The following is a 26,573-nucleotide window of genomic DNA, read 5'->3' as shown; positions in this document are numbered from 1 at the left end:
GGGCTGAAAACTGCAGGCTTTCTGCATACAATTTCTTCATGGCAAACACTGCCTTTTCGGAGCCTTAGGAATGAAAAAAGAATTGATGGCAAGGTCCTGTATTGCCAACAAACTATGGGGTGAACAGCTACAGCTTTTCTCGAATCACTAGGACTTTTGCCATTGACTTTGCTCAGACACAATAATCCTTAAAAGATAGTTATTTCACTGTTAAAAGTAGCTAAAACCCTCACTTGCTTCTTACACTAGTGGATAATTGACTAAGTAAATCTGTCTCATCATTTGAAAAAAACAAAGCAAAACAAAACAAAAACTGATGCATACCTTTACTCATCTGCTATGGGCATATTTGGCCAAACTATACTAAAATATACTGTTTCGCTTGAAGAGTCTCCTAAACAGTCTTGAATGAAAGGAGCAAATCCTTCCCAGTGTTTTGGGGGTTTTTTTGGTGTTGTTCTTGGCCTCAGAAAAAGCTAATGCAAATATTCACCCAAAGTTAATGTTGCTTGTATCAGGCCATTGAGAAGTACAGTTTCCACCACAAACACACACATAACAAAAGTAAAGGGACACACAAACATATAGACACTTTTAAATAAATAGAATTTCTTATTGTAGCTATGTAAGTGGAAAGTACAAGGAAAGGATGGGAGTCCTCTTGTCAGTTATATTTTCCTGGCTTAATTAGGTCACAAATGCACTTAAACTGAATACTTGCATGTAATTCCTTGGACAGGCTATTAGAGTTTAGGGTACGACAAAGTATCCAGTGGTTGTGGTAGAGACTTTATGATTATTACCTTCTTAGTCTCCTAATAATCCAGCAAGCAAAATGGAAACAAAATAAAACCCACACGTAAACAAACAGGCCTCCTCTCTTTTCCTCACAAAAACCTCAGCAAAAGGAAATAACTCCCCAATGCTTAGTGCAGTTTCATTATGACATGATACCTCCCAGGGTAGCATGGATCAATCAAACATGCCTATTACGGACCTGCTGCACCACAGCAAACCCCTCATCATGCAAAATGGTGTCTTGTGGTGGAGAAGCAGCAGTACTATTTCGGTTCATCGTTCTGGAGGGAGTCTGAAGGTCCTGACTGTTCACTCCTTTGCAGTCTGGACAGTTATTTCCTCCCATTCAGAACAGCTGTGAAATATCTTCACTGATACGAAAGGAGAAGTCCAACTTGATAGCCTCACGTGGGTGCGTTTGATTGCCAAGCATAAGAGGCACTGGTAAATCTAGGCACAAGGTGTCTCTCCTGCCAGACACTTTGATTCCAGTTTCCAGAAGCCATCGTGTGATTTGCCATGAAGCTCAGACAGTTTTCCTTTTTAACACCCTTAGGATATTAAATCAAGAATTAGTGGATTCATCCTTGTCTCCACTTACACTAAATCTCCTACGGAGTCTGACACTGCTCAGCAGTTCTTACTGGAAGGGCTACGTACAAATACAAGATGCTGTGATCAGTTATTAGGTGCACTGAAAAATGTCTTTTGGGAGCCTGCACATCATTTGTGTTTGCCCCATATCTGATTTAGGTCAGTGCTATTTATTTCCCCTCGTTTTCATGGAGGGATAAAAGAGAGAATGTGTGGTGTCTGTTTCTTTTTCAAACCAACATTCTGAATGACAAATCACATTTCTTTAGTCAAGACAATAAGTGTGAAGAATCTTCGTCCTGCACTCACTAGTTGCACTTGCATGTTGCGAGTTTATTTTTGCAAAACATCTGTGCAATGTGCTGTGAGTTAGGACGGAATTTCAGGCTCATATCTGAATTTCTTTGCATTAGTGGTCTTTTTATATTTTTAAATGAAGTTTTAATATTTTGTCTGTGTTCATGTGCTGTTTTATCCTTATCTCTGAAACAAGGGCTTGATCACTTGTCTTTGTCTGGCTGCAGCTGTGCCAGCTATAGAGGTTAATGTTTCCAGCCTTCCCCCAAATGCTTATTACTGCTTTCTCCCAGCTCCAGAATTAGCTGCTTGGGTGGGCATTCTGTAACCCATTTCAGTTAAAATGAGCCAGGTTAGCAAAGGCATACTTTTCATACTGTTTAAGTTCAATTTGGCTTATTTTGGTAGAGGAGATGGTAGGGAATGTCCACATCAGGGGTTCCAATGTGGTAACCTCCAACAGCTGGCAGTGACATGCAGCTGGGAGACAAGCCTGCCTGAGAGACGTGGCCTCCTCAGGGTGCAGATCAGTCAGATCGAGCCTGAGACAGTCAGGAAATCTCTGAAGTCAAATACTGAGATATTATTCTAACATGTATGTATTAATGTGAAACACCATGTTAGAGAGATTACAGCTACTTTTTTTCACTTTGCCCTCTTTGCACTGAGAATATTTCAAATAGTGTAGTGGATAGCGTATTACTCCTGATTAGGCTTATCTAGATCAGGTTGTATGTGACGGCATGTTGGAAGTAAGTGCATCTGTTGAAAGGTTTTACTAGAAGACATATCTTACAGCAGGGTAGACCCTAGTCTAGGTTAACCAGAAGATAAAAAAGCTCCCTACTAGCATGGGGTCTGTTGGCCAGAAAAATAACAACCAACCATTTTGCCACTTTCCATCAACTCTTACACCTTTTGGGCCTACAGTAGCACTGAAAGAGCAGAAGTTCTGACTGGCTTATACATTTGCTGCTGCAGATAAGATTAAAACAAGTAAGAATTTTAAGTGCCAGTTCTAAATGAATTAAAACGTTAACATCCCCAAGATACTTGGCAAGAATGACATACAGATTAAAAAAAGAATGTAAAAGATGGTGATCTTTAGTTTTCATCAGTTATTATTAAACAATAAGCCTAGTTAAATTAACTGAATAAAAATATCAAAATAAGAGGAAGTGAATGGAGGAAGTGAACTGTGCTCTTATGGTTTCTGCTGTGATGCTTCTAATGATCTGCTCCATAGAACAGCACCAAAGATTTTTTTTTAAGAGAAATCACATAGCTTGATTAGTCTATATACATATATATATAAATTTGAGCAATAAATTCAGTCAGAATACATTATTTTCTTAACATATAAAACTACTGAAAATGAACAGGAAGATTTTAGCATTTAAACATACCCCCGTTTTTATTTCTTGAGAAAAGAGCGCCCTTAAGCATACAAACCTACACTGCTACATAGCTTACAAAATCAGTTATGTTTATCTCACTGGAGTTAGTCCAGATATACAGCGCATATGGGAGCCCCTAAAATGAGAATCTGGCTCGGCAAATGTGAAGGTGGAAGGCAGGAGGAGATAAATTTGATATGATTGCAGAACTGTTTTCCTTCCCTTCTCAAGGCTGAGGAGTTGTTATGACACATCTGTTCAGCACACAGAGCAGGTAGAGTTACATGGCATACAGTAGTTTTATCACAACAGATGGAATGATTTTAATTATAAAAGTTAAAGACAAAAGAATGCCAAGTTTCTCACTTCACTTGTTGTGGTGTGTCTTAAAGCAGTTGTCATCAGTTGGTACCTCAAGGGGACACTTGCTTGCCTCTGAGAATTAGACCAGATTTAATGTTTTGGAACAGACATTAATAGAACAGCCCTTTTCAAGGCAATAACATTTTGTCATCTGGTTTCTCTTTTTTTTTAGGCAAAGCATACCCTTCCTCTCAGAGACCTCGGCCGAGCAGTCCTTTTTCTACTGACAGCAACACCAGTGCAGCTGTCAATCAGAGTCAGAGGCCGAGGCCCACTAAAAAACACAAGGGAGGACGGTTGGATCAACCCCCTTTGCCTCATCGTAGGGAGGGAATAACAGACGGTAAGTGTCGCGGTGTGAAGTCCCTGATGATACCCTGCAACAAGCAGGTGTGCAGAATGGGAGAACATAAAGCAATCTTTCAAGGAATATGATGAGTTATTTCTTTGGTGAAGTGGGGTCCCCAGGTTGCCAATGAGCAATGTTGCAATGCTAGCAGCGTGGAGCTTGGTTAAGTGAGTCTTCAAGGAGCTTTTCTTTGCTTCAGCTCTGAACACGTTAGCATCCCTTAAGTTTTCTCAGATCTCAATATAAATCTTACCCAAAAATCACTGCATTACACATGGGTTGATATTAAAAAAATGGCCTGTGGGTAATTTTACATAAAATGAAAGTAGCCACCACCAGCAGTAGCAGTATGCATGAATTCCTAAGGAGAAGTCAAGTCCCACAATGCCCTGATTTGTTTGTGCTGTTTTTGACAGCCACCTAACAGCTATAGCAATGCGTGCCACGCTTTTCTCATGATTCTGCCTCATGTCTTGTCCATGCTGCTTCATTCCTGACATCCACTGACCTCAGTGACTTTGTTTCCCTCTTTGACATCTCCGCTACTCTCTGATCACTGCTTCCCATCTGGAAATTTCAGGCATGTCTATTCTACTCTTCTAGTGACTAAGCTCAGTCTTCCATTATCTTTGTCTACCCCCTCTTGAGTTTGGCAAAAGATGCAATTGCTGCCTGTTACTTCTTGAGGAGGACTGGATAGGAAGGTGGATGGCTGGCTACCTCCCCTTCATTTCTTCTGATCTCTGGCCTGGCCCCTGTAGGTGTTGAAATGATCAGAGTGGAGAAGCAGGCAAATGGAAGAACAGCGTAAAGGAATGACTAAGGATATCTGTAATGCCATGCAGATGGAGACATGATCACTTTCCTCATGCTGACCTCTCTTTCAGTGTTCACAGCAGGGAAATTCTGAGAGCTACACTGTCCTATCTGCCCCAGTGGCTCTCATAACACTATCTGGACCACAGGAGTGGGTGTGATGCCAGAGAGTCTGTCTCCTAATCTTAAGCACATCTTGACAAATCTTCCAGTGTATGGGGAAGACATAAAAATAATAAAAAAAAACCCAAACCTTTAGATTTTAGTATAAACGTCCTCCTTATTCTAGCAAAAATTACTTGAGAATCATAGAATCATAGCATATCTCGAGTTGGAAGTGACCCATAAAGATCATCAAGTCCAACTCTCTTCATTATCTTCTTTGGACAGGTAGTGTAATAAATAGATTTGATAGAGAGTATATTTAGTTTGGTTTATTTATAATGTGCTATTACTCAGATACATGTATAAAATATATTAATAAATTATGGCTCATCCTCACTACCACATTATTTGGGAAAACAGCTTAAAGTAGCTTAGACTCCACTCATATGGATCTGAATTAGTTTAAACATTAATGCCCTCCCCTTCTGGATATATTCCAGAGGCCTCCCTGCTATACAGATCCATTAAATAGAGGTGTCTATGAGAATAGCAGCTGGAAATTGTGGGTTGCTTGCGGTGCTGTCAATACTCTTTTTGTGCATACGTCAAGTCAACCCTTTTGCGTGGCATATCCTGTCACCCTGAACTATGAGCCTTTTGGACCACGAATTCTGTGTACATGTGAGTTTATACTGCACTCGGTATGGTGGGACCTTAATCCTTCTGCTCTTGAATACTATTCCTATAAAAATGTTTAACAATAATGTGGATACCAGAAAATTACAGGTCATGAGACAGATGGAAGTGTGACTCCTCAGGGAGTGACTCCATCACAAAATCTGGCATTGTTTTAAACTGGTGAGAGATCAGATTTTAAGATTTATTAAAAAAAAAAAAAAAAAAGAGGAATCTTCTATTGTCTTTTATTTTTTCTTTATACAATATTAATCTTATTGGACTTTCTTTTATATATTTGTGTCTGAAGACCAATGATATACCATTTCCTTCAATAATTCACCTCTCAGACATAGGCAGTATCCATAACAGCTTTTGGACACTGTTAGATTAGCATTAGTCTGTTATAAACCTAGTTAAAGTTGTTTACTATATGTTCCAAAAATTTATAATGTCCTGGAGTAATAGAGGATCCTTTCCCATCCTCTCTTACCACAGGAACACACAAAAATTGTACAGTTTTTCCACTTCAACTCTTACTGAATATGAGTCATGAAAGTGTAACAGCAAGTCTGAGTCATAGCTAAATTTGCAAAAGAACATTTGTCAATTAAGGAAGCTAAAGATTGCTGCTGCCACCTGGGTGTATGTAAACTAACTGAATTTAGGAACCTCTGGTATACAGTAATTAAAAACAGTAACTGGATGCTTTATGAGGAATATTGCAATGAACTTTGCAAAGAGAGACAATACCACTACGCTTAAGCTATGGTTAGAAAAAGCAAGTGGGAGAACCTGGGATAGATCCAGCAATTCTGAGCCCTAATCCAGGCCAGTCTCTTCAGCCCTGGGCTGTCCTGATTTCAGTGGGAAGTGTCATGATATTTTTTTCTCCTGGTTTTGAGATGTCTCCAATCAATTCCCTTACAACTGCTTCCTCTTGGATTTGTCATATGACAACATACTTGCTTTGTCAGTCATCTTCAAATTCCCAAGCTGGATGAGGCCTAGCATCCTGTGTTTAAGTCTCATCACATACTGGTTATCTGTAATTTTAAATTTTTGTTGATCAAGTAAGCTCCAGCCATGTCTGTTCTCTGACCTTTCCAGTACACTTCCTGAGCACTTCCCCCTTGTTAACTGTAACCATGTGAGATGGTGCAAAAGACTGAAGGAACTGTAATATTTAACATGTAGCACACCAATCCCCAACTTTGTAAGCATATGAGGGTACAACTTCATGCTTACTTTTGACAGCAATCCACACAAATCCCCTAAAAGCCTGCTGCTTCATCTTCTTCGGACGCAGGTCAGAATCCTCTAGAGACTGACTCTAGATTGAGTCTTCACATCTGCCTTCCTGTACAACTTAGTATTTAACTTCCCATCCTAAAAGACCACGGAGACAAGAGCAAATCCAGAAGAATACCATATGAATCCCTCAAATGATTAAAAACCTTCATTCTCAGCTCACAGTCCACCCTAAAAAACAAATAGGAGATTTTTAGTTCTAGTGCTCAAGGAATAATTTGTTTTCTTGGAAACGATGTATTAATGAATTGCTAAACAGTAGAATTTGTTCTATAGGTGGTGGCATGGTAACTGCATGACTGAAGTTAAAAGCTCTTCCCTAGTTGAACATGATGTTCAAAAAACCCAGAGAGGAGGCAGAAGGGAAATATAGTTAGGGGTTAAAAAGGAGAACTGGAACTTAGGAATTCTATTAGCTTTGCTACTGACTTGCTATTGTGTATTACAAATCAATTTTTGCTGAGGTAGATCACTGTAGAGAACATGCTTACCTTCTGATGCTAGAAAGTGGTTCAGAAGCTTATTAAATGTCATAGTAATTATCACCCCTAGGAAAACAAATCACTGGCACAGGTAGAAAGGGATTTCCTTATACTTGTTGGTTCTGTAACTTGCTGCTTTTTCCAGTTAATAATGAGAGGCTGTGCCAAAGCTTGACTGGTGCCTGATTCATTTGGCCAATGCTCTTCCTTCTAAAGGAGGGCTAGAGTAATCCCAGGCCAAACATCCATCTGCCTCTTATCAGGCACTCTGATGTCCTACAGCTTCTCAATCACAATCCCTCCATTACTAAATCAATAAGACCATCACCTCCCTACCAGTGCACTTATAAATTGCCTTGCAAGTTTGATAATTTTGCCATTAGAGGCTGCAAGTGGTAGTCTGGATGACATCCCACTGGCCTAGTAAGTTACTAGCTCAATGTGGGTGTTTTACCTGGCACCTGGAAGATAAGTGTCATTTAGATGGAAGTACAGTGATAATCAGTGATAACACTCTGGGTATCCTCACTGAAAATCCTACCGAAGTCCCTAAATTTCTAGATTCAAAACTTCTCTGAAGTGATTGACGTGATGGAATGAGTTGGCTTGCCTCTATGTGGTAATAAGTCTCCCCGTTAGGGACGGAGACTACTAACTTGTCTGGTCTCCCTTTACTAGCAGCCGAAATGCCAACCATTAACTATCAGGTATATGCATACTAGCCAGTGTGTGTGGAGACACGTGCACAGTCAAATATGGACATGTTTGGCTGGGAAGGGAGAGGAGAGGAGAGGAGAGGAGAGGAGAGGAGAGGAGAGGAGAGGAGAGGAGAGGAGAGGAGAGGAGAGGAGAGGAGAGGAGAGGAGAGGAGAGGAGAGGAGAGGAGAGGAGAGGAGAGGAGAGGAGAGGAGAGGAGAGACTGTTCTCTGTGGCATTGGAGGAGGAAACTTGTGACTCCAGATACATGGGGTCTTTATATATGCCCAGGAAAGATAACAGAGCATATTTAGTAATTTACCTAAGGCAGAAGATTTGCACTACAGGATTTAAGCTGTAGAGGAAATAAAAAGCCACATTTGCAAATGAAGCTCTCTTCCAGCTTCTTTTATTAAAAAGGAAAGGTAGGTGTTACTGTGACAATCAACCTGAGTAAGAAGGTGAAAAAGCAAACAGTTTAGTCAGGTGATGGTTAGCTAGAATTAGTAACCGTTCTTACAGATCTTCTCAGACACATCTAACACAGTTCAGTAAGTCTGTGCTCAGGCTGGAGCCAGCTTGCATTAATTCTGTAGTACCTATAGTTCTTCTAGAATTGTGTGAAGCTTCATCAGAAGCTAAATTTTATTTTTGATTTCAACTCATCCACGGGTCTAAAACACCCAAAGAACTTTACAAACATGTTTTTTCATTTCACTTCTATGCATCAGGCAATCATTCTGCCCATTTTGCAGATGGATAAAAGCAAGAATCAGGTTAACAGTAGATCAGCAGCATAAGTCTACAGTAATTCCAGGAGTTGCAGCTAGCTCTGGAACATGCAGTACAGTTTAAGTACAAACCTTCTTTCCTTCTCAGTATCTAATTAGTAACAACTATTAGATGGCAATTTCTGAAGAAGGGTACTGTGCGTTAAGAAGTTTAATACTGCAGTAATTTTAACTTTTTTTTTTTTTTTGCTATGATACTACTTTAAAATTTTGTTTATATTGAACAGTAAATATTTTATCTTGGAAAATTGCATTGTCAGATGTCATGTTATGACTGTGTTTATTGGATTTAATGCATCTCCATAAAGTGCTTATAAATCACAACTTCAGTAATCTCTATTTCAGATTGCATAAGCAGATGCCAGTGTTGTGGTTCTGTACATTAACTGGTTATGATTGCAATAAAATCAATTATACGAAATGCCGTTTTTGAAGCCAACACTATAAAGCAATTTTAACATTGGCAAGCTCCCATACCCTCCCGCTTCCACCTACAGTAACTCAAGTATAGTCATTGTCATGAAAGGTCAGGTCTATATTCATAACTAAAAATTTCTCAAATAAATTAGTGCTGAACATAAAGCATACACCAAGCTCGCTGACAGATTATTATAAGGCTGTTCTAGCCAGAAGATAGATATCTTAATCTGGGGTATAGCACTTCAGCTGTGAACAAAGGTACAGGAGCAACGTCAGATACAACTTCTTTCCCTTGTAGACACAAATAACCTACACATCATCATTTATCTGTAAGAGACAATGTTGACTGGAATGACATCTCAGCAACTTTGGAAGCATTTCTGCCCCATGTCAGAGATAAAAGTATCACCTCTAACAGCAAGGACATGAAAAAAGTCTGTAGCATTATATAAAGCTGGATTACAGCCTTCAAAATAAATTCACTCCAAAGGCCTCCTCACAAATTTATAAAACTAATTTCAGTTTTACTAGAGTTATAAACAGGAGACTTTCCTGCAGGCAAAGCAAAGGTTTACTTTTCCATGCCTTTTGAGCCAAGTTCAATTCCTTGACAAACCTTGACAACACTGTAAGGTACAAAAGAATGGAAAGCAGGACAGACACATATCTGGTGTAAACTAACATAGGTTTAGTGAAGTTGGTGGGGCTACACAGATTTATTTGGGCTATGCATTGCTCAAAACCAGAATTATCAACAAGTGTTCTTCATATAAAACAGGTATCCTATATGGGAGAGTTTTATTACAATACTAAAGGCACTTCCTTTCTCGATTTTTTTTTTTTTTTATGGACTATTTTAAGTCTGTCATATAGTTTGCAGGAAGATCTTACATTTAGAATTATAATTATCCATATTCTATAATTATCTTGGGTAAAGGACTAATAAACAAAACGTACTTTTGACTCCACAAATGTGATTAGAAGCTTGATCTTCAATTCTACAAGCATCTTAGCAGTCTAAATCATGAACTGGAAAAGAATAAGAGTTGTTAGAGACCAGGCAAGCATCTTTCAGTGTTCAGCTGAAATTGTATTTTGTTTGGTTATATTTGCAAGACTGCTAAACTTAAGAGTGGCCATCCTCTTGTCTGTGAAGACTCTATCTAGCTCTGGCTGAACTTTCAAATAGTGCTTGAACAAAATGCTCACCTGTTGTTTGATGGTTCCATTTAAACATGCATTTTTCACAGATGTGTTGATGCTTTTTCAATGACAGGAGGTTTTGTGAACAATTTTTCCCCAAAGTTTTGTGGAATTTTATGCATTTTGATAAAGTTGTATATTTAGAATTTGAGTTTAAGCCGCAAGCTGAAAGTGAAGCCCAAAAATGGAGGTGATGAACCAAGGCCCAATATGATAGGGGGAAATTACTCTGTCAACTGGCACAGATCAGTTTTTCATAGCCTTTCTTAATTGCTTGCTGTTACTGAAAGAGCCAGATGGAGTATACCCCACAGAAAATAAATCCCATGCTTAGAAACGTAAGTCAGGGCTCGCAGTCTATTGATCTTTATGGAAGTTAGAAAGAGCTAGCAACACAGTAACCCGAGTAAAAGACTAGCGGAAGGTGAAAACACATTTCTGATTAACATGAAATTTCCTCTTTCTAAAATCAGCAAATGAAGTGATTCGTGCCATTTGCAAGGGACTTTTCTTTTCAGCATCAAATAGACCTTCTGTTTCAATTAAAATAGTAGTTTATCTAAATCTTATTCACATTTTTTAGATCTTCCACCACCACCCGACCCACCCCCTGGTCAGGGTTTAAGGCAGCAAATAGTCCCCGGCCAGCGTGGAGGCTCGGCAGAGAGGAAAGGAAGCTCTCTTGAGAGGCAGCATGCACCGAACATAGATGAAACAAAGAGCTCCCTGGACCGGCAAGCTAGGACGTCATTAGAGTGGCAGCGGCAAACCCAGGAGTGGATAAGCTCTACAGACCGCCAAGAGGATTTCAGGAAAGCCCAACACAAACAAGCCTTCGGATCAGGTGTGTGTGCGCTGCACCAGCCGAGGCAATGCAGACGGCTTCTTGACGTTTCTCAGCTGAGGTTTTCTGTATCTGGCAGGAGTCTAGGATCACCTCATGTCCCTCTGTGCCAGCACTGGTGAGGCTCAGACTGGAAAATAAGAACAGGCAAAGCGAAATGAGACCTTGCAATGCAAGTAGTTGCCCTCCTGCAACAACAAAATCTCATTAGCACCTAACTCTGTGCATCCTTTACAGCGGTTTGGCAATTAACAATGTTGTCGAGCATAGCGGTGGAAAAAACAGGAACAGTTTCAGGCAGGCAGGGAAGGAGAAACAGATTTTTAGAGTATTTTGTTAGATGTATTTATTTATACATATAGGGCCGTATTTTCTAGTTCTTTCAACCTGCTTCTAAATTGGCTGCAGTTGTTTTTGCATGTCTGCAAGAAGGCTCATCCTGCTGAGCTACTGGCATTCCTTCCAGCTGTATTTAAAACAGTCTTCTCCTTATTCAAAGATATGACAAAGTAATATTCATCTCTCAGGCCCAGCAAGATGACAGCGCATGTTTTCACCTTTATACAGGACCTGCTCATTGCCGAGTGCTGACTTTATGGATTTCAAGTCTATAAAAATGTGGGCAGGAGGCAATGCTGAGCTGGAGTTGTAGTTCTACAAAATTCACAGATTCCTTCTCTCAGCCTGACCTCAAGTAAAAGCTGCTGTTTCAGGTCCCCTTACTAGGGTATTTTCTTAAACCCACTAATCATGTTATCCCAGTGCTGATTAAAGTGATACAAGAGGACAATTAAGAAGATTAAAAAAAAAAAAAGTGTACCATATGTGGAGCTTTCTGTAGGTCTACACTGTTTCTTCAAGTATGTATGTAGCTCCCACAGTAACACTGGAGATACTCATATTATCCATCTTTTTCCTTGATTTTATTCTACTATTAATGCTCCTTGATAATCTAGCACACTAATATCAATGACATTCTAAAAAAAAATAGTAATATGCAGGCAAACTTGTCATTGGGGCAGGATTTACTGAATAAAGTCCTCCTAGGAAATATTGCTACTCATATTTAAAATGTAAATATTTTAAATACAATCCATATTTTAAAATAACAATAATTGTACCGTTAAAACCCCCTAATCTTTCAGCTGCATAAACAAGTGAGTGGTTGTTCATATTGTGAAATGATGATGTGAAGTCGCAGTTTAAAAATAGTGTGTGAAATTCATGCTACTTGGTGAAATGGCAATTTTAATTACAATGTACAAGATGTACAAGCACATAGAAAATATCCTGAATATACTTCATACATCTCAGTTTTTTGTAAATTACTATTAAGAATGCTTCTCTGACCTGGTTAGTAAGAACTCCCCTCCTTTTCCTCTGCTTCATAAGTGTACAAATAGAAGTTGTCAGTTATTCTGTGATACAGAGGGTGTACAGTTGTAATATTCCCATCCTGCAGGACTTGCATTTTTAAATAAAAAGAATTTGATGTTGACACTTCCAGAGCCCTACACGAGCATTGAATTTAGGGCTGGAGTGATTACAGGTGTCTTGTTCTTGTCAAATTCAGAATGACCACAGCAATTGCATATTCTTTATGCAAATCCTCTAGGAGATATTACAGTTTCACCCTGGTGAGAGGGGTTCATAAAGTTTGTGCACAAGGTGGGCCAGAGCTTTATATCTCTCTCTCTGTATTCTCAACCCAGCTTCTTGCACTACAGCTTTCTTGCTCTGTATTCTTTTCTCTGGTAGATTTAAAAAAGGCTACTCTTGTGTGTGATGCTTGTTTATATTACTAAATTTGGGGGTTTAAATAATAGTAATTGTGCTTCTTCCCTTTTCCTTTATTAATGTCAAAGATCTCTGGAAATCTATTCTGTCCCAGTTTTCAATATATTTCCAAAAGGAGTTATTATTAGCTATCAGCTTCCAGGAAATAGCTATTTTGCTGCTTAGGGGGCTTCATTCAGATATTACCAAGCTGTGAGTGAAATTTTGAAAGCAAGACCTTTGGTTTGAACTTGAATAGAATAAAAATACCAAATTCTGGGAACCGTGTTTCTACCAGTTGCTTTCAGTATAAACAAGATCACTGAGTTCCTGCCAATGGCTTCATTGTGGAACCACAGTTACAGCACATCAAATACGACATTCTCAGCTATGCTAAAGAAAGTAGTGGTAGATGAAGTTACAATAGTTTTGATAACATTAAAAGCCTTATGGTTATCTTATGGGGTATAGAAACATTGCTACACACGATATATCCTGATTTCACAGTGGCTAGAATTATATCTTCAAATTAAAAGCTCAGTATTTCAAAGAGAAAGGCATCACCAAAGCCTCCCCATATTCTTTGCAGGTCTGGGGCATGGGGCACTGTTTTGAGCGTTTAGTAAATATGAGCCCATTCTAAGGACTTGAGACAACTACCTTTAATATGCTAGAATGTTGTGAAAAACTTAGCCTTTATTTTATGTCACAGTTGCTTTTTTTATGGATTGCATTTATTTCTGAGGGCACCACAGATAATTTAACACGCCATATGCTCTATAATGATAATGCACTTTATATTTATTCATGGTCCTTTTTTTCTCAATATTTCATTGAACCCAAAGGAGGCCTTATCCTGAGTCCACAAACTAGAAAAACAAATCAATTGACCATATATGTCATCTTCAAACTCTTTTGCAATGCTAGTGACTTTTCTTTCCATCCTTTAAAAATGTATCCAGCTTTCTGCTAAACTGATTTATGCTGTTTGCTTTATTGCTACCTTAATGCAAGCTGTTCCGTATTTTAGCCAGGCTTTGGAAACCAGGTTTGCATCTGATTCTATTGTTAGGGCTTGATATATAAAGAAAAAGTAACATAATTTGGGAAGCTATGACTGTTAAATGCCATTTTACTATGTCTTTTAAGCGTTTCTTTATATTTTGACAAGGACAGCACACGGTCATAGCACAAAACACTGGTAATGCCCTTACGTCCTGCAGCGCAAATATTCTGGTCCCTTGGGCAGGGCCAGAGGGAGATTCTCTGGCAGAGAAAGAAGTCAGCTGCCTGCCCTTTTCTGCAACAGATTTACCTTACAAACGGGTTCTGTTCAATAGCAGATCACAAGGGGAATTCCCGTGTCCTACTCACTTGTGGCAGTAGGCACAAAGAATGAAATCCTGGGTTTCTTCCACAAATTGGTTCTCATTGTGAATAAAAACATTTTTATCTCCTCTTTCTCTCCAACCATCCCCACCTACTTTTCTTTCTGTTTTTCTGCCCTCTGTCAAAGAAAGTCTGTTTCTCCTCATCAGATTGCTTAAGAGTGACGACAATGGGAAAAGTGAAATAAAAAAAAAACCTTTCAGCCCAGATTCACTTTAAAAAAAAATGTAAGATTCAAGCAGGAGATATCCCACTGATTTCAGAAGAGACAATCCCCATGTTTGAGATTAAGTGTATATACTCATATTCTTTCTTGAATCAAACTATATTTAGCAAGGTCTCTTTCTTCAAGTTCTGAGACAGCAAAAGTGGATCATGCACAGCAAAGAAATAAAATAGTGTTTCTATTTCAGTGTTAAAACAGTGCTGCTGTTTTGCTTCTTAGGTTAGGGTCGTTACGACAATATCTCCCGGAAACTCTAATCAGATGTGATGTCTTGTTTTACTTCATGCTATTTGAAGACATACAGTCCTGTGCTTTATTGGTATTAATCCTGCTCTCACAAGCAGTTCATTATTACAGGTCTTCACAAAGAGGCCAAGTGAGCAAAAGTAAGCCTTTTGCTCATAAGGGTCCATGAAACAAGCTGCAGGAAGATTTACTCACCCCAAATATTAAAACTACTAATATCATGTATAATATAATATTTTCCAATGTAATTCCCAACCAGTTAAAAAATTCTTCAGTGTACTTTGCATCATTCGAAATTACTGAGCTGCTGGAAGCTAATTAAATTAGCCAATATTGTAGTTCTTTATCTAAATTGATTGAGGTAATGTTACCATAATTTAAGCTAAATAAAAGGAAAAAGCACATTCATGTAGGCTCGAAGCAAAAATCTAATCATAGCTGCATTGTTTTGGAAATTGTATGTGCATCTATTTTTATTAAAGTATCTATGATTCATGATCTATTACTTCGTAATGAATCTAGACTTTTTATAATTAATACAAAATAACTTAGGAGTTTACATGAAAGCAAGATTAAATTCATGCTGGTTTCTTTGTCTGCGGGATACAACAGTGAGTTGTGTATTTTCTTAGGTAAAATTGCCATCTTGTAAAGCAAGACAAAAGACAGATATCTGAGGGCAGGAATGAATATGATGTCTATATAAGAATAGCTTGATTATTCCTATTTATAGGTATTTATTTGGTATTTATTTTGTTTTGTTTTGTTTTGCTTTTCTAGAAGAGGCACTCGTACCATATAGTAAACCCAACTTCCCATCCCCTGGCGGCCACAGCTCTTCAGGAACAGCTTCTTCTAAAGGATCAACCGGACCTAGAAAAGGTGAAGTCTTGCGAGGAGGTCACCAACGCAATACCAGTGACCTTCTCGATGTAGGCTATGTGGGATCAAACAGTCAAGGACAGTTTACTGGTGAATTATGTAAGTTTAGCTACAGTTCAAACTCTCAAATAGACAAAAAGGGAAAAATTATAAATCTGTTGTAAAGAGAGGAGCAAGTTGAGTGTGATAATCAGATTAAATTTTACCCAGATCTTTTTGCCTTCTGAGGTGTTTTGCCTGTGATGACAAACACATGAAGCCCTTCTGTTCTTTGGTTTGGACAAGTTCAAATCTTTGTAAGTCATGCCAATATTATGTACATAGTACGTCTTTCAGTGTGTAGTGCTAGTGAAACACTGGGAAAATTGAAAAGACATACTAGTAATTTAGAATTTTCTTGGAAAAGTGTAGCGTGTTTGTCTTGGAAATGCCATTGGCAGTTTTTCTCAGAGGAGTGAATGAAAAGGGTGCTGAAGTTGTTGGGCATGGTGGCAAGCTTGTGATGCCTTGTCCTTAACTTTCTGCTGCTTGATGAGCAGTATTCTGCTCTTCTTGACCTTAGATGGAGGTCCTGTTTTTTCAACTGTGTGGCCCAGTTATTCAGTTGTATATCCCAAGCCTTACTTCAACTTCCCAGGCCAGGGGAATTATTTTCCAAACTTTTTTCCTATTATCACTCAGTATCTGTTAAACCTTGTATAAAACCATGTTAATGCTGTGTATGTGATGGTGGTACTAGACGCCAAAAGGTTCGACTGTGTTGTTTGAAGTAGTACATCAACATCCCAGCTAGCTCAGGCATACCGGTATGTTTCCTAGTAAAGGCAATGTAGCTGTTGGCATGCCTGCCTCCTAATTTGCTGCAGTCAGACCCTCAGTACCTCCTGACAGTTACTGCCCAGTAACTTGTAAGCGAGCTAACGGTGATCCACAAACCCTGAAATGTGCTACCTCAGATACGGTGTTGGTAAGTGCTGAGTTTTAGCATCCATCACTTTTCAACATAGAAGGAATTAACTCTCTTCTCCCAACCCATTGAATAATATTCAGCATCCTGTGCTGCAGTAATATTGCCATAGGCTTTGTTTTGTGGTTTTACTCCATATTACAACCTCTTTCTCTCTCTTTGTTTCTCTCTATAGAGTAGTTGAGAAGACACATTGCAAGCTGCTCTGATGGACCATCAGGTCTGAACTCATGGAAGTGATGACACTAAACAGTGCAATGAACATTTTCTTTATTTATGTACTATTAAAAGAACTGTAAATGCAATGTAAAGACACACAGCCACACATATCCCACAGATACTTTACTTGTGTTCTTCTCTTTAATACACCATCCACCTTAAACTATTCCTTGTCAGGAGCATATAAAAAAGAAAGAAAAAAAAAAAAAAAATCACCTTCCAGGATGAAAAGGATTTCCTTCTGTATATAATTTCTTTTGTTGCATTGCTATGCAAGCTCACCTTCTTTTTAGCTATGTTCATATTCATGTCTGTTTTTATTGGTCTGTTGTACTATATGTGAATTAATAGGCTGTGGTGCCATATATTAACTTTTAATTGTGTAACTTTTATGTTTAAAGTTTGCACTGCAATTTTATTTGGTGATAAGCACAAAACTCTACTCCTCATGACATGAAGAAAAAAAGAGACTGAATGTGTGAAGGTTTACGTACTGTAAGCTACTTTGGATAATGCTGGATGTAAAGGAGTATGTTAGGTGGTTTTCCATTGGGGTGTAGAAATGAGAAAGTAACAGGCAAAACTGATGTCAGTGAAGAAACTAGAGACATTTAAATCTTTTAAAAGCAAGCAACATAGTTGCTCTTCCTATTTAAGAAGGGGTCAGAAGTCGGAAGTGTGAGATTAAAGAGTGAATATGAAAATTAAAGGTAGCATGAGATGGCCTAGACCCTTTCACTAGAATGATGCCCTTAGTATCTGTTTTTAGCCATCCCATGCCACTAAGTAAAGGGGAAGAAAAACAAGCCTTGCTACAAACAAAAGAACTTAAGGTGTTTCACTAAAGCTGTTTTTGTATTGCAGTTTTAAAAGAATTATTACCATTAATTTCTCCAACCCAAAATATAAGACAGATTTCCCAGGAGAAACAAACAATATAAACTCAAGGAATACCTAGTAAGTAGTTAAGGATACGATTTATTATTAAGACATATTCAGGCTGCTTCCAAAAAATTGAAATGTCAAAGTATCGTATTTCATCTTTCCAATACATGTACAGTACAATAGAGGATAGAGCTGCACCACTGAAATTCATGACATTAATTGTTCTGATGCAGTCTAAACAAACCTTTGTGTTCTGTTACCTGAAGTCTGTGAGAGCTAAAGCGGGATCCACTAAATTTGTAGTAAAATGTTTAGTGTTTGGAAGGAAAGCAATGGTCAAATTATTTTCGGCTTGCATTAAGTACATTTCTGGCAATACAATACATCCAAAAAGTTGGATATAAGCAAAGAAAATCTTTGACCTGTGTTTTAGTGAGTGGCTTCAAACCATACGATGATGAGGAAATAACGCATGTTTATACACTTTTTGAATAAACCAAACTCTGTAAGTGGACATTAATGACAGCATCCTGTCTCTTCATTAGTTTTCATGACTTTGTCCAAATCTTCTGTACCTCTCAAATCTCAATGAGTAAATTGTCAAACTTTTCTTAGAATATTGTATGTGGATAGCCCACTCATTTGATGCTTAATTTAACTATTGCATCCTACAGCTTATTTCTGTTAGTTATCTGACCATGAACACAAGTTTCCATTTGAATACCCTTTTCGTATAACCAGTCTATGTTGTTTTATATATTGCCTTGGAGCTCACCAGTATTAAGAACACTTTTAGTAATGGCAGAATTTTAGAAAAGTAAATTACAATGCTAAATATGTGTTGCTTTTCATTTCATTAACTTGTTCCATGATAAGATAAAACACTACAGCCATCAACTATAACTCAGCACTATTGAATATTAAAAAAATGCAGGTAAACTTTCTTAAGGTCAAGACTGTTATTTAGCAGGTTACAAACCAAAAAAGTTGAGAAGAAAATGTATGCATTTATTTATATATGTGAACAATGAATATATGTAATTCTCCTACTTGTTAAACCATTATAGTTAAAAACATTACTTAAAAATGTGCAAAAATGTTCAAGCAAGATAAAGAAGGCATCATATTTACATATGTATGTTTTTGATTTTGGTATTACCATATGAAGAGAAGACTATTCAGGGTACACTTGAAATTTAATTCTCTGGAAAATGTTTAACTCAGTCACCAGTAGCTTTTTTTTTTCCTTTTAATTCGAAAGCTTGTGCTGAGCTTTGGTGGAACACCTTACTCACTATATTCTATTCAAAATTCAGTATCATTAGACATTGATAAAGCCATCCCAATTCTTTCAAATATGTGTTTTATCTCTTCCACTGGAAAGTAAGTGTGTGTCAGTATTAAAGCTGTGCAGTACCATGATATTCACTAACTTGTCCATCTGCTTCTGTACATTTTTGTTCATTAATAATTTGCTTACAGTATTACATAAGGTGTTGTTGTGTATCGCAAAGTGTCTCCATTATCTTACAGGTGATGTCTCTTCTTTTTTTTTTCCCTCTCTCTTCTATACAGTGTACTTCCAATGAACCACAGTACATATTTTTAAAAATGCCATTTAATTTACTATTTTAAAAGAAATATTCTTCTTTTTTTAAAAAATTGAAAACATTTAATGTGAATAATGTGTTTAAAGAAAAGGGATGTTGTGGCAGCACTTAGAATTGTTTTTTAATTTGTTTTTTTAAAAAACTGTTTATTGGCTACAGTTTGTTCACGAAAAAGTATGATCTCTTAATGTGTTTCATTGGTATCGTTAGTGCAGCAAAGTTTGATTGGCATAAAAAGTTGGTTAATAGTACTGTTGAAGTGTGTATTGTATATTTACTGGGGAAAAAATAAAACATATTCACCTTTCAAATCTATGTTAAAAGATCTCGAGTAAGGAGTCAATATGTGAAAACCCAAACTGGGAAAATCAGGCAATAATAACATAGACTGAGCTATAATCATCACTGTCCACTTACAGTAACAAGGAACATTTTATATGCTGATTTTTGAACTAAGCTAACAGCTGTCTTATAAATCGGCCAGTGGTAAACATTGCCTGTCATAAGGATTTCTGTTTAAGGTCCTCTCTATATTGGGAATAGTTGTACCAATGTAATGACACTGCTACAGCTATTCTAGTGATAGATCCTCCATTTGTAGACATACTATCTCAATGTACACTGAGGACTGCAAGTGCATAGCTTACTTTGCGTAAAGCCCTTAAAGCAGTGGACATGTAAAACCTGTGTTCAGTTGGTCTGAACCCTTGGACTTGGGGTTTTGTACTGGTGGAGCTACTGCCAACCCAGTACAGAATATCCCCAGAACGTATAGATAGATGCTAGGTCAATTTTTCTCAATCTTTGCATTGACTATATGCTCAATTTTAAGTACAGGAGGGATGAAGGACCAAATAATAAATTGTTACATGTGCTTCAGTGGTGTATTGCTGTATGGGCAGCCATTTCAGTGATGCAAACGACAGACATTTCTTTTTTTGTTGTTTATTGTTTCTCAAGTCCTTATCCAAGTCAGTAAACCTTTTGAGTAACTTTTGGTTGTCACCTGAAGTACAACTGAAACATCTTTCCTTGGGAAAAGTGCAAAAGAAAAGGAGCATGGAGTGTTTTAAGTATACTGGTTTAACTATACACCAATGCAAAAGGAAGACATGACTGTTTGAAATAGTAATACGGTGGCTTATGCTTGCCTCAGCCTGTACGTTGCCAGCCAGGAGAAGGTGTGTACTAAGGCTAAGAAAGAGTCCTCACAAGTGACAGAGGAAAGGTAATCAGGTTGGGGGAGATTCTGGCAGGAACTTTTTCTTTTTATAAAAAATATAGGCAGCTCCTGTGGCTTTTCTACAATTTATGCAGTTTGGGGTTTTTATGATTAATGGCCTTGTGGAAATTTAGCAGGGGAACTAGAAGGAAAAGAGTTGGCCTTCTTTTATAAAGATTGGGGGGAACTTGTTTGCTGAGGGGAGGATTTTTTAATTTCATTCTTATTTTTTTAACGCATGTTTTGTTCCGTCTATCGGGAACACATTAGCTAAAAATAAATTATATTTTAAAACCATGTGGGCGATGGCCAATTCATTTAGGAGGTACATTCAAACAGCAGGAAAGATGGCAAAGAGTAACACTAAAAAAAGGAACACATACATTGCCTTAGAATCAGCCAAGTCCACTACAGTTTTGCATGTAATTCTGAACTGTTGATAATACATATAAGCTTCAATGCTTTTGGTTTCCATACCAAAATAAATTAGCCAAAGTCCATAGGAGGCCTCGATCCTTGGGACACTAAATCTGGTACTTTAAATGTGTGGTTAATCCAAGCCAGTGGGACTGGAGTATGCTCAGGGTGTACGAGCCCCCAGCCCTGGCTGCTCGCACCCCAGCAGTCTCTAGCTGGGAAGCACAGGTGGCTTCAGGCTCAGCGGGTTTCAGTGGATGCCTTCGCTAGGCATCTTGTCAGGCATCACATATGTAGAGGCAGGGTACTTCACCAGGGATGGAGATTTTTTCAAGGCAGGGAAGGTCTCCAGTGATTTAGGCATTGTGGTGGTTCACAATGAGACCACTTAGTCAGGCAAGTCTCACGTTTTGGGACCACTCTCCCCAACCCTTGTCGCAGTGCTGTCCTGCTGTGGTCTGTGTACTCAGCGTTGCTGCTATCCCCTGGAACTGGGGTGCCTGGCATGGCAGGTGCAAGAGGAAAAGAGGTGCGGTGGTGATGCTCTGCATGCGTTGAGTGCCTGGGTATATGCCCTATTAGTTAAGAGGAGACCAGGGAACACAGTAGAGCAGTGATCGCAAACATCTGCTCTGCTGTTTCTAGCTTGTTCCCTGCTTCTGCTTCAGTCTGACCTCTTGCCCTGCCAACCGGTCCTCCACCTGAAATAAGGTATGACTTAGAGACATCTCATGGGACCCAGAGGAGATGTAGGGCCGTGCCTATGTGCTGTGAATGTAGACCGGGGATTTTGGGGAGAGCTAGCTCTGAGCTCTAGTGTTGGCATGAGAACTAGACTGCTCTCTAGCCTGTCTTTATTTAACTGTGTAGCTACATCCAGGAAGAACCCAGCAGAAACCAAGTTCCTAGAGCACACCTCAGCATTCCAGCATCTCTTCTGGCATTTGATTCCTCATTCAGTCTGTCTTAGGCCATCCTGAGTTCAATGCTGGCTTCTCACCACTGGCTGGCTTCCTGAGGACTGAAATGGCTTACACCGACATTTAGGCAAGTGAGGTTGTTCCTCTCTCTGCAGCAGAATGGAAAAAAAAAAAAAAAACAAAACCGCCAAAAACAACCAATAAACCAAACCTGCCATTTAAACACAAACCTTTTAAAACAATCCTCAGAAATCCTAGAAAACAAAGTATTTCAGATGTACACATTTGGGGATTTTTTTTTTTTTTCCTTTTCTTGGTATTTTGTCTTAGCTACCATTGAAATGACCTAGTTATTTCTTCAGAGCTGCTACACTCTCCCTTCATCCCTCCCATTCTCCAGTACTTCTCTTTCAGCTGTAAAGAAGTTATGGTAGAGAAATAATTACATTTGTGTACTTTCCATGTTATAACATTCAACAACAAGGTGCACAGTTGCATTCAGTTCAATTGATCAAAGCCAGACAGGGATGAAATGTTTGTGGGTTTTTTCTAAAAAGGCCTGCTACTATTTGTGCTGATATTTGTTCCCCATTTATGCTGATCGGTGCATCTTTTGCCTTCAAGGATGCCATTAGTAATTCTCGTTTGTGTTCAAAAGCAGGAGTCCATTGTGCTGCACTTGGAGAGCCACTCGGATGCAGGTAAAGAATATAACAGCTTGAGCAAGTGCTAATTAGAACCAATTAAACTTAATTGACCTCCTTTGGCAGCAAAATGCATAATAGAACTTGCTCTGTCCTTGCAAAATGGAGATCTCGCCTCTAAGCATAAGAGTGAAGCATGGTTTCATGTATCAGCCTGTAGTAATTATGTGGGTATAACAACCAGGAAGCGGCTTGCTCCAATTTGTTCTAATAACTGAGCTCTACTGTATCAGGGCAGTGCAATAAAAGTGAGAATTCTGGTTCAGTCTATTTAAAAACCTAATTTTTACAGAGCAAATGAGCATCCCAAGATACCAATACTAATCTCTAGAAATGAGTTGGCAGAAAAATAGAGAGTCCCTTTTATAGGTAAGTAATGGTGCGAGCATAAAAAAAGGCTTATATGGCTGCAAGTTGGAAATGGCTCTGATGTGCAGAGGCTGTGTCTATCCTGAGTAGTAGGTGTAAGCTCTGGTGTGCCTGGATTGGTGCCTTGTCTGGGTGAACGATCTGCCTGAAGTTTAGCATGGCTCCCCACTGCACCTTGCGATGCAGTTGCCTTCTGCAGACTTCTGCTCAAAAAGGGGCACCGGCATCCATCCATCCATCCATCCATCCATCCATCCATCCACTGCAAAGAGGTTTGCAGTGCCATGGGACTGGGGCACAGAGAGGGTGTGTGCACCACTACCATGGACACCAATGTGGGCATAGTCAGAGGTATCCAAAAAAAAAGTAGAGAGAGAAAGAGCAGGGGAGAGAATGAGATGTAAAAATGTATGAATTCAAAAGCCTCAGTGGTGAGTGCTAAACTACACATTCCTGTGAAAAGCTGAAAAGCCATTCTTATTAGTAAACCAGAATTGATCCAGCTTCAATGGCCATACTTGCTGACTTTTTCCTTAGCGGGAACTGAATGCGACTGATTTTGCTGCTAACTTGGCCTTACTATTAACAGCAATAAAGGTGTTAGTCAGGTGGGACTTTGATGTGACCAATAACATCACTCTCCCTTCAGGGAATGTTCATGTGCTGGCTTGTTAATGAATTTCTTTCCTAATGAGTATCATTAAAAACACTTTGATTAGCTATTTGTGTGAATGCCCTTCCTTTTTCCTCTAAGCTGCTACTTGCACTAGTGGCAGCAGGATTTTGCCCTAGGCAGAAAGCGTGCAGCGGTATTCCTTACCTCATGAATACAAGTCTGAGGCAAACCACAATAGGAAAGGGGGGGGGGGGGGGGGGGGGAAGACAAAAAAAAATACCTCACAGATGAGTTGAAGTTGTTTTCTACACATGTACAAGCTGAGCAGGCCACTATCATTCATATGAGAATGTCATTAGGGGAAATGAAGAGCAATAGGTAGTGATGGTGAAGCATGTAACAATAATTTACATACACCTTGAGTGCTAACAGGCAAAGAAACAAATAAAGCTATAACCTGGGGAAAGGGAATGCCAGAGAATAAATGGACCGCAACAAACAAACAAAAAATGCTGTGTCATAAAATGTAGCAAAAACCCTGGAAAACAAAATTAAAAACAAAACAAGGCATTTCACATCCCAAGCCCCTTAATGAGATATTGATGGCATAGAAATTGCCTACCCCTATGCAAGACAAAAGGAAGACTGAGAAACACAAAAACAATTAGGAAACAGATTTGGCTATCTAAGGTTTAATAGAAAGAGATGTGGCATAGCAGAGCACAATTAATCACCAATTGCCTGAAACTCTTTCTCCTCCTGAGCTACTGCAGACCTGTCTCCCCTGCTACCAATCTTAAAATGACAGGCACCCAATCCAGTTTGTATTCAAAAGAAATCTCGCTCTGCCATTCCTTCCCCAGTCCCCCAAATCTCCCAGTGAATTGCAGATTCTGATAAACAAACCTTTTGCATTTACTCTGGTGTTGCAGGCTTCAAACTACCCCAGCTTCAGCCTACCCACCCCTTCTTCCTTCTCTTCTTTTTTCCCATGAGGCATAAGCTTCATCTAAATATTTTCTCCCTTGTTGTTAGACATATAATGAGGCTTTTCTATTCTTGTTCTTTGCCCAGAAAGCTGTCTTAGACATGTCAAACAGAGAGATTTAGACTAGTTCACTTTTATGTTTGATCTATGTGGAATATGAGGTTTAAGTTTAAACTAGGTCATTGGGTGCCTTTAGAGCATTTCTAAGCAAGGGAGAGCCATTGATGAGTCTGAGTTTGAGTGTTCAAGCCCTGTATGCAGAGCCTGAGAAACTCAGGGTGAATGATCACAGTTGCAGAAGGATTATGGCCATGTGTCACCACCCGTGTCTACTGTGCCATAAGTGATTCTCTCCGTCAATCTGCAGGTATTAATAGCAGCACAGGAATGTACCTTAAAACATCTAAAATAGTAAGTGACTCTGAATAGTGATAACCTGAGAGTAAATCTTGGGTCTGTTGAAATCTGTGGTAAAATTTTAGCCTCTTCTTTAAGCAAGATAAAGTATTCATTTCCAGGCTAATCTCTGTAGTGTAGTAGCAGATTTTTGCCCATCAAAGAATTGCCTTTCTATTCTGTGTACCTTACAGCTCTGGGACATTCAAACATATTCTGATTTTCTGTACCTGAATGTTTGTGTATGTAAAAACCCGTTTCCAAACATGGGGCTTTGAATTCCCTTCTGTCATAGTCCATATGTGCTTTTGGGTCTTTTGGGAGTTACCCAAATCCTAAGTGTTTTCACAAGCACTTATTGCTAACTAAGAATATTCAAAGAACAACCCTTTCCGTATTTTTGTATTCCTTACTGTCTTATGCAGGCCCATGAAAGAGAACAGATACCGATTTCAGGTTTTGTTTGCTGATATGTTACACTTCTGATTTCATTAAGGGATTTAGGAGGCATGATTTTCGTAGAAACTGATGTCAATTAGTTAATTGGAAACTAATGGTAAAAGTACTAGACCTCTGGGATCTGGTAAGTACCCTTGCACTTTAGCTGAGGGTAAAACCTTTCAGACTTATGCAGCTACTTTTTCGTTAATTAATTGGATCATAGAATTACAGCATTTTGTAATATTCCTGGTAGAGCTGTCTGGGTGAAGAAATTTCACTTGAAACTGAGTTGCTCTGGTCAGAAACTCCTGCTTGGACCATTATATGGACTTTTGTGGGACAAGTAAGTCTTACATGCCTTTCTAGCAGTAGCAGCACTGTTGCAAAGAGAAGAAAAAAAAAAAAGGTTAATAAAAGTGAGGTAAACTCAACATCCTTTAGTGAGTATTTGAGGTTTCCTCTCCTTTGGTATCTGTTTGGCATAAGCCAGGAAATATTTGGTGCAGGGATGTCTTTGTGTCTGCTGACATCCCTGGCACCTCTCACCTCACCTGTCACACTCAGAGCTGGAGCCGCCATGGGAGTGGAGAGCAAGGAGAAGAAAAGAAAAGGGAGGGAGAATAAGAAGACATACAGTATTTCAACGACAGTTTTCAAGACAAAAAAGAATTCTTCTATATTTTTCCAGCCAGTTCTGTAGCACATTGTGGATCTGGTACACAGAAATACTCCTTTTGTCCACTGTCCATTTTTTTCTTTAGATTTGGATAAATGTAAATACCCGTCTCAGAAACGAAAATTTCAGAAAAAACCCAATGTTAACAGCCAGAACAATGTGGGGCTGTCCTCAGTGCAGGCCTCTGACCATCAGTATTAGGAGGTGTCAGTAAATTGATTATCATTCGTACGCTGTTCCTAGTGCTGACAATAATAATGTCAGAATGCTCTTAATTGGTCCCAGGGAACAAAAATGAGACACAAAATTCTCCCCTTTTTTTACGGTGAATGGTTGCTTTTTTTTCTCAAGCACTCAATATTATCATTGTAGTCTTAAGGGTGTTCTGAAGCATCTTATGCTGTTCACTTTCTTAAATCCATTTATTAAATTGAATGTTGTTGAGCATGAAGCTGACATTTGGTGATTCTCATGCAGCTTCTA

The 26,573-nt window shown here is 38.8% G+C and overlaps 1 protein-coding gene across 1 annotated transcript in view; it reads left to right on the top strand.

Annotated features, from left to right (window-relative positions):
• The window catches only part of ROBO2 (roundabout guidance receptor 2), a 444,176-nt gene extending 417,885 nt beyond the window's left edge, over window positions 1-26,291 (top strand). The window contains exons 28-31 of the mRNA XM_075712688.1: window positions 3,622-3,792; window positions 10,881-11,141; window positions 15,559-15,759; window positions 26,176-26,291. Coding sequence (XP_075568803.1) covers window positions 3,622-3,792; window positions 10,881-11,141; window positions 15,559-15,759; window positions 26,176-26,291 — 749 coding nt within the window. The remainder of the gene's footprint in view (window positions 1-3,621; window positions 3,793-10,880; window positions 11,142-15,558; window positions 15,760-26,175) is intronic.
• Window positions 26,292-26,573: the final 282 nt, after the last annotated feature.

The sequence above is a fragment of the Pelecanus crispus genome, chromosome 1 (genome assembly GCF_030463565.1).
Source record: "Pelecanus crispus isolate bPelCri1 chromosome 1, bPelCri1.pri, whole genome shotgun sequence".
Lineage (NCBI taxonomy): Eukaryota > Metazoa > Chordata > Aves > Pelecaniformes > Pelecanidae > Pelecanus > Pelecanus crispus.
Note: the sequence above shows the minus strand (reverse complement) of the source record. Positions and strands in the feature narration are given on the sequence as shown.